Consider the following 9499-nt stretch of genomic DNA (forward strand, 5'->3'; position numbering starts at 1 on the left):
TATTGCCCCCCAATAGACCAACATAGTACACTACATTCCCACTCTATAAACACAAATAAACGTATTAGCTATCAAAAACATAATTCCCACAAATAATAACATAGAGTCAATAGATTATTGGGGGGCAATAATCTGTCTATTGCCCCCCAGTATACCAACCAACAGCCCTCCATTTTACCCCTATTCACACACTACTACTATTTAATAAACAGAAAATTTTTTAGGAGGCAATAATATGATTATTGGGGGGCAATAATATGATTACTGAGAGGCAATAATATGGTTACTGAGTATTATTGGGGGGCAATAAATTCAGACACCGGAATCCCGACACCAGTCCGGTAGCCGATTCCGGATTCCGGTCACCGGTCGCCGGTCGCCGGATTCCGGTCACCAATCGGCGGCCGGCCACTGGACACCGGAGTCGGGCAAGGTGGAGGATGACTTCTCCCTCTAAGTGAGAAAGAAGGAGAGGGCAAAAAAGTCCCAAAAATAAATAAAAAAGAATTAATTGGGTATTAGGGAAATAATCTCTTAGAGTGTTTTGGGTAAACGGGGTTAAAAAACTGTTAGTGGAGCAAGTGGGCAATTTTTAAGCTGAAATTGGGTAAATGGGCATTTTCCCTTTGTTTTACTTTCCTATCACTGTGCTATAGTGTTTCATCATGTGTAGGCTTGCTTTAATAAGTGAGCATGAAACTGTTGAATGAATGGACCTAATCGCTGTATCGTAGTGGTACCACTACAAACTTTTTATCTATCCCATGTCGGTAGAGAGAGAATATGTAATAGCTCATTCTGGCTTGAGTTTAATTATAAAATTGATATGATTTGATTCTTACAAAAAAAAAAAAAAAAACACACATTGGGCTTTTACATTTGGTGCTGCATTTGCTCTGTGGTCCAGGCTGTCACGAAGCCTACCCTAGGATTGGGCCGGGCCTAAAAATGTCCATTTCGTGAAAACATTTGCAATATAATAGATAACTTGTTTCAAATTAGATGATCAATTTGAGTTGTTTTTAATAACAAAGTGCAAACTTTAGATCTCAGTGAAAACTCAAAATGGTAAAAAGGATTACTAACGATACCAAAAGCTGTAGTCCAGTTTGTTCGCACATAGATCTGCTGTGTTTGTGAACCTGGGTAAATGGTAATTAATCAAGTATGTGAATCCGTTTTTAAACCGGCTATTTGTGTACTAATAAACCTATAATTTTACAGTTTTAAAGAAATTAAAGAAATTCCATTCAAAAAAAATATTAAAGAAAAATAAATAAAAAAAGGTAACAAAGAGATAAAGATTCCAGCACTGCAATTACTTTTGGGGAGTGAAATTTGCATTCCCATTATCTATATTTAATATATTTTATGCTTCTCACAAACTCACTTCCTGATTTGCCCTTTTATTTTTTCTTTACTGAAAAATTAAATATATTTTCAGTTTTCGAGAGTGAAAAAAAAAAAGTTAACAAAGAAAAAAAAATTACAATAATATGCACTCCCATTATCTACATTTAATATATTTTATGCTTCTCACAATCTGCACTTCCTGATTTGCCCTTTTATTTTTTCTTTACTGAAAAATTAAATATATTTTCAGTTTTCTAGTGAAAAGAAAAAAAGAAAACTACCAGATTAAGGAGATGGTTCAACATTGTTGGGGTCTGCCACTAGCTGTCATTGTACTTGCTGGACTTCTTGCTAAGAAAAACACAATTAAAGATTGGGTAACCATAAGAGAAAATGTTGGTGTTTACATAAGTAGAGGCTTTGGCCGCCAGGAAGAAGAACATGCATATGCATCATGGGTGTTGGCGTTGAGTTATGATGACTTGCCGTATCACTTAAAACCCTGTTTCCTATATTTAGGACATTTTCCCGAGGATCATGAGATCCGGATGAAGAGTTTGACAAGACTATGGATTGCAGAAGGTTTTATTTCTTTGACAAAACAAAGACAAAGTTCAGGGGAAACAATGGAGGATGTGGCATACAATTGGTTGAATGAGTTGGTAGAAAGGTGTGTGATTCAAGTAGGAGAGAGAAGTTCAACTTCTGAGAATATTAAAACTTGCAGGATGTATGATCTTTTGCGAGATTTGTGTTTGAGGAAGGCGGAAGAGGAAAATTTTCTCCAAGTTGTCAAAGGTTCTCATAAAAATGAGGCAATGCATCCAGTTTCTTCTTCTTCTTCTTCCATGGTAACCTATGGATCACCAATGGGTAAGATTCGAAGACTTGCCGTCTACTTGGATGAGAATGATGATAAATTGGTACCCTCACTTGGGGAAAGAGGTGGACACCTTAGGTCCTTGGTATATTTTGACCCCAATGATTTTCGTTGGTTTCCTAAAAGGAAAGAATTAATACCTTCCATGTTCAAGGATTTCAAATTACTCAGAGCGTTGAAGATTGAAGGTATGGATGATGGAGAAGTAAAAATAGAGCTGCCCAGAGAAATTGGAAACATGGTCTACTTGAGGTTTCTGAGGCTAAGGGACAGTAATATTAAATCGTTTCCTCCGTTCCTAGGAAACTTGATTTGTTTGCAGACACTTGATTTCCGTATTACAGATGACGACATGATCATTATCCCAAATGTGATATGCAAGATGAATAAGTTGAGACATTTATACCTTCCATGGAGTTACACGGCTAGAGATAAACTGCAGCTATCTACTCTCGGTCATTTACAGACTTTAAATTCTGTTTCGAGTAGATATTGTGATTTGAATGATCTTGCTAAATTGGGCAATCGAAAAATCTGGAGAAAATCTTGGATGTGGCAGGCTGCGTGCTCAACGGTATTCGGTCCCTGCAGTTGCACAACGATGTTGGAATGGAAAGCGGTGCAGAGGTTAGTCAAATAGTTGCAAGGTACACATTGATTAGTTTTATTCCGATCTCCGTAATGGCACAGTGATAGAATGGACTTGTATTTATGGCACCTACCTAATTAATATGTTTTTCTTTGTATTAGAGTGACCATGCCCGTACCAGCACGTAGGCCCACAATGTACAGGTATACTCGCATATTGAAAAATGACTATACAAAATGAACAAAGCCTTTCGAAGTTTTTTTAATTTATTTAATGTTATTGATTTGAATATATCTTAATCATCCATGGTTTTCACTTTTGAGATACTTTATATGAGTATAATGTCTAGCTTTAGAGTTTTGACTTTTGATATTGAAAAATGGAAATAGTTTCATGGTTCAACAACATATAATTTTATCTATCAAAATGACTATACAAAATGAACAAAGCCTAGCCGGCCTCTCGTCCATGAGTAAGACGATTTTCTCAAGTTGTACTATAGCTAGTATATATTTACGAGCTCATATTGGGTTTATGATGACAACATTTTGTTTTGCAGCTTCTGTTTGAGGAAAATCCCCTGCATTCAAACATATCTATCAAAATGGCTATACAATTTTATCAGATTCTGCTTGTCATTGCCAGAAAGATGGATGATTTTCACAGAGCAACTTCAAGATCTACAGGGATTAATTGAAGGCAAACCAAGTGAGCTGACAAGACGGTTCGATGGTTCCCATGAGTTGAGAACGGGAAAGTTTTTCTACCACTTGTGGTGTTATTGAATAAATTGAAATCAATGTGCACCTTTGTTAGAAATGTTTTTCTTATATTTTTTCTTGGACTGCTGTATTTGTGTGCTTCCTATTTAGACTTGTTCCACTGGTTAATGAGCAAGACATTGAGAGGTTTATGTTGTTGCCTTGTTAGATATATGATTGTCGTCTGATATAAAATGCCTATGGCTTTTATTGTTTCCCTCTAATCTCTAATGCTCAATCCCAAATCCTTATTGGAATGGTTGTTTGTTATTGTTTGAACATAGAAGGAGGCATCACTGTTAGTGGCCCAATCCAACAATGGTTTAGTTATTACCAACAATGGCTAGTGTATCATCGACATTATTCAATTTACAAACATTAGTTACACCATATAAGTGCGCCATACATATCAAAACGCAGACTGATCACCAATATCTATTCTTCTGATATGACAGACATATCAATCTTGGAAAAAGTGAAGGCCTTTCAAAGATGCTATGTATGACGAAAAATGCATCTCCCCCCAAGAACTCAAACTCTAGCTCATCTCTGGTTGACCATGCTCCATTTTCGGTACACATCTACAGCACCATTTTTAACAGTAGTTTTGACTTCACTTCATTAAGCCAGGCATTGAGATGTTGAAGTTCCTCCATGTCTGAGAAACTCCCCACCTGACATGTCCCAAATGTATGTTATTTAGTTACAAAAATAGTAATACATCTATAGGAATTAAAGAGATTCAAATGATAGAAAATAGTGTTTAGTATATCATATGTCCAAAAAAAAAAAAAAAAACAATGGCAGTAACATATTCCAAATGCTAACATTTTGAAATGGCAAGTATCTTGCCTATCTAATTATGTTCCTTAGGTGCCTTTCAGCTGAGGGAAGTTCATCATGGCTGCTAGTAGACAAAGAAATCACCATATACGTATACACCTTGCAGAGTTCCAAGGAGGATTCTGCAAACTTTTTAATCTGATCTCTATCTTTCCACAAATCAGATCCCTGAAATTACTCCTTGTGATTATAGCACTCGAAAGAATATTTTGGGTTTGTCCTATCACTCACTGAAATAACTTTTATTGTTTGACAGAGTTTCTCTATGTAGTAGCTCTTTTGCTTAGAATAAGCTCATTGTGGTTTCTCATAATTATCATTGGATGCGAGTAACAAAAGTTCCACTGAGCAACAGGCTGCTGTTGCTCTGTTTTTGTCTAAATAAGATTTATAAACCCATTTGAAGTCAATATGAAAAACCAAACCCTTGCACAGAACTAAAGACATGATGCATTATGATTGAAACTATCCTATCTTATACAGATCAACTTTACAGGAAGAGTCTTCCCACTAACGTAACTGATTTTGAGGGTTTAAAGACAAAAAGTAACCACGAACCAAACAAAATAGACAATGTACCATTGTTTATATTCATCACAATATGCAATATACTTTCCCTACACTGAACCACTGATGAGGACCATCACATTTTTAGTATAACTTTTCTATTTAGTAATTTGTTGCTAGGCATGTGTTCCAGTTGTGTTCAAAAAACACAGCTGCTTTCTGAGATCTATGTGCCTCACACGGCAATTTCCCTAATTATCAACATAAGAAGATAGATAAAGTAATACTGCAACCCTTTTCCAAAGAGAAAGCTAAAGGAATATAGTTGCGCTTCTTAAAATAGAATCAGACTCACCAATATAAATATCTTGGTGACAAAACGCAGACTGATCAGATATGAAACCTGGGAAAAGTGAAGGCCCGTGCAACAACATATACTCAATAACAAACAAAAACATAACTATAATTATTTGAACACATTACCTTATTCTGAGGGTAGACCTTTTCCTTGTACGAGGCTAACTTAATCTGAAAAACAACTTCTACACCTCTTCAGAAATTCCACAAAACTAAAAAGCAAAACAAAAGATATGCTTATTTGTACAAACACTGTGGAAAGAACTAACAAATTGAGGTAAAAACAGGTATATAAACATTTAACCTTTAACCATCTCTATAAGCACCTTGAGCATACAGTGTTAAAACAGCTTCAATTTTGAATGAGGACACCAATAAAATTGCATTTCTCAAACATGGTCTCGATTTGAAACATTGAATCAAGCCAAATCATGAGGCCAACAATAATATTCATTACAGTACACAAAAATTTACCAAACTAAGCTACTGCCTAATATAGATATCATAAAAACAGCCAATCCTTTCACGATTCTTGGAGGGATTGAGAGGAGGGTCTGTGAGTAATATATGGCATTCAGCAGGATCTATTTGTATATATAATCAGAGTTATCAACCAAAACTATAATACCAAGATTTTTGATTGCTAACTTTATCTCTGTTCATATACAACTGCAGATACCTTTCAATCAAATTCTGGCACTACAATGTTCATAATTGTACCAAAACAGAAAGAATGATAATGAAAATCTTTATTCTTGGCTTTCTTAAGAAGAAGAATGATAGTGATCTTTCTTCCATTTTGAAGGCTGACCTTTGTTTTGTTCTATTTCCTGTACAGTTTTGCTTCCAATTTAGCTTCTAATCTTAACCTTTAACCAAATACTCAGATTCTTCCACTTTATCACCATTGGCTTTGTATCCTGGTAGTACTTAATCTGCTCAAAGGGTTTGGGATTCAACCAATTAAGAATATGTTCTTGTGGCATTTAGAATCACACTGATTCTGTGAAAAAAAAAAAAAAAGAATCCTTCCCCCTCCTATAAATCTAGAACTGCATCATCCTAACCTTTCTGGCTTTCTCATCGCCAAAGCTAAATGCAGGAAAAAAATAAATTCTCCAGCAACATAAGGGTACACAAAATTGCAAAGAATCAGACATAATCAAATTTAGTTTAAACTCCAGTCTTGCACCGTCTGGAAGCCTTGCTTTCATGCAGAACTACTGTCACTCAAAAGGAGAGATGATACTTGTACTTTGTCATATTAAAGAACATATGCTAGTATGAAACCTTATACTTTAATATGCAAGTTATCCTTACACAACCAAGCAACATATTTTCAGACCTAAGGGATCTCGACATCGAAATGCATTGCACATGAAATTTGTATCAATTGCTAAGAAGGTATCTGCCCATTTGCGATATGTTGGAACAATTTACAGCCATGAACAACACAACCAGCATAAATTCACAGATGTTAAGCACAACTTTCCATGAAACAAAAAAAAAATCTCATATTTGCATTTATAGAAACTAAATAACAAACAATAGAAGCATCTTGGCAAGCATGTTAGACGTATGTTAAAGAAGTATATAAGCAGTATATAGTCAACCTGATTACTTGATTCCAATATTCGCTTATGAGCTGGTCTAAAATTCAAGGTAAAGTAAAATAGGAATGTAGCTGATTGCAACAATAACTAAAATAGAATCAAATTCTTGAATTATCAGAAAAACAAAAACGGATCTTACTAACTTTTGTGCAGAAGTCAGTGGGGCGAACGAATTGAAGTGTGTTTGACTAAAATCCAAGTGCCATTTATTCCCCACGTATGCTTTCACCTGTATATTAACATTGATGCTCTGAGATTATTGCCAATATGCCGAAAACTCAACTCAAGTTAAATAAATTGTCCTCACCTTCAATGTCTTTGCCACTATCAAGGTCCTTTTAGGATCAAAAACCTCATCATTTGCACCCTTGTGCATAAAAAAGGCAGGCTTTTTCAAGTAACCGCATCCTCATTGGCTCTAAACATCCCATTCATCAACAATCGTGATTTGCCACGTCCTTGTCATAAAATTTTATATCCAGAGATCGGGTTATATTTCTAATCTATCTCTGCCATTGACATGTTATTAGGTTCCAATAAGATTTCATGAAACTCCAAAGCTAACCTGCATATTAAACACAACTATTTGAGCTCCATGCACCCACCCAACATGCGATTGGTAATTTGAGGAGGTAACTCGTGTTCCTTTGGGGTAGATCCTTAGAATGTTCCTCTGTGTGAACCTAGAGATTATAACACAACATCAAGTATCAGAATCATTACCTCAGGACAACTGCTAGAGATCACAGATAACAAAAGGCTAAGATAACTTCTTGCTGCAGATATTACCTAACAATATCAGTTCCATGATTTTCAGCAGCCTTTTCTAGTTTTGTTCACTCAAACTAAGACGTCTTACTTTTTCACCAACCTCTAGAGCTTCTTCCAAACAACCCTACGGTTTTCCAGCGTGGATTGTTATAAGTTCCACGTACTTGATGTCAACTGCAGTTTTGCCCTCAGTTTCTCTATCACTGTCACTCTGTACCCATTAAAAGAATAATGTAAAGAAGCAAACGCTGATAAGCAAAATTGGGGAGAACATAAACTGCATTACTCAGCTCACCCTTTCTGATTTTTCAGACGAATCCTTGTCACTATCTTCGCCAACTTTTGGTGCCTTGGTTGAGATAATAATCCGATGTCATAAAGCTTCAAGTGATGGCTATTCTGTCATCGGGTAAGGGCTATTGCCACACTCAAGTCACATTTTATTCCTCCACTGTAACTCCCAGCTCTCATTTTGGCTGCCTCAATGAGTCTTCTGCCAATGACTCCTGAGCAACCTGCAGTGGAGAAAGAGCATTCGACTTATACGGAACAGAAGATCATTCTTGTCTAGGGAACAAAAATAAAAGACCAAAGCATGTTGAATCCCTAATTCAAATCAGGATAGTCCATATGCATGGCATAAAGAAATTGAATGCAGCTTCTGCAGTGGAGCTGAAATCAATCATAAATGAGGCAAACCATAAAAAGTCTCATTCTTTCAATTATGACTTACAAAGCAGGCACATATGAATTAACTCAAACCTAAACATAGTAGGTATGGGTGTGTATAATTGAATAGGTGTATGTAAAGAGTGACTACATGCTTGTTTTTTCTTATAACACGGTCATTGAACAAATGAGGTAGATATGCAGGATATAGTGAGTGTTGATGCATTTAAGAGATATCATATATTTTCATCAACTGTCATACAAAGCTGGTTTAAAACCTTGTTCTCAAACTTTCAATTAAGTGACGAAATATTCTGCATGCATATATATAGACCACTACACAATAATTGGCTCTTCACACTCTCATTCTCAACTTACACTATCCTAAGTAAACAGAAAGCATTATTCAAAAAAGTTCATAGAGATGAATGACTTAAGTTGATACTTATTTTCACAATGGGCACCATGATTGATAAAAAGACAAAGCAAGCAATACATTGACTAAAGATAACAGGAAAAGAAACTATCCCTACCTTCAGGTTTGATGTTCAAAAGCCCATATTCCAGGTTGTAAGATGTAACTCTCCTTAAAGCATTTCCTGCATAAAAAAATATAATTAGTTTTACAGATAGGAGGAAAAGAAAAAGGTAAAAGAAACAAAACAGGAAGCTGTAACCCATTTTGTGGAGAACAATTGCAGCCCAATTTATCTGGAAAGTCAGTGTGATCAGAAGCTTGGTGACATAAAGATGGCAAACCATAAAAAGTCTCATTCTTTCAATTATGACTTACAAGGCAGGCACATTTGAATTAACTCAAACCTAAACATAGTAGGTATGGGTGTGTATAATTGAATAGGTGTATGTAAAGAGTGACTACATGCTTGTTTTTTCTTCTAACACGGTCATTGAACAAATGAGGTAGATATGCAGGATATAGTGAGTGTTGATGCATTTAAGAGATATCATATATTTTCATCAACTGTCATACAAAGCTGGTTTAAAACCTTGTTCTCAAACTTTCAATGAAGTGACGAAATATTCTTCATGCATATATATAGACCACTACACAATAATTCGCTCTTCACACTCTCATTCTCAACTTACACTATCCTAAGTAAACAAAAAGCATTATTCAAAAAAGTTCATAGAGATG

The 9499-nt window shown here is 35.6% G+C and overlaps 1 protein-coding gene across 1 annotated transcript; it reads left to right on the plus strand.

The window, feature by feature from the left end:
- Nucleotides 1-1646: 1646 nt before the first annotated feature.
- On the plus strand, nucleotides 1647-3800 carry LOC133707879 (probable disease resistance protein RXW24L). The gene is made up of 2 exons (XM_062133344.1): nucleotides 1647-3025; nucleotides 3382-3800. The coding sequence occupies exon 1, from the start codon at nucleotides 1647-1649 to the stop codon at nucleotides 2871-2873; it is 1227 nt and encodes a 408-aa protein (XP_061989328.1). The 3' UTR covers nucleotides 2874-3025; nucleotides 3382-3800.
- The last annotated feature ends 5699 nt before the right edge of the window (nucleotides 3801-9499 follow it).

Source organism: Rosa rugosa, chromosome 5, assembly GCF_958449725.1.
Source record: "Rosa rugosa chromosome 5, drRosRugo1.1, whole genome shotgun sequence".
NCBI classification, from domain to species: Eukaryota; Viridiplantae; Streptophyta; class Magnoliopsida; order Rosales; family Rosaceae; genus Rosa; species Rosa rugosa.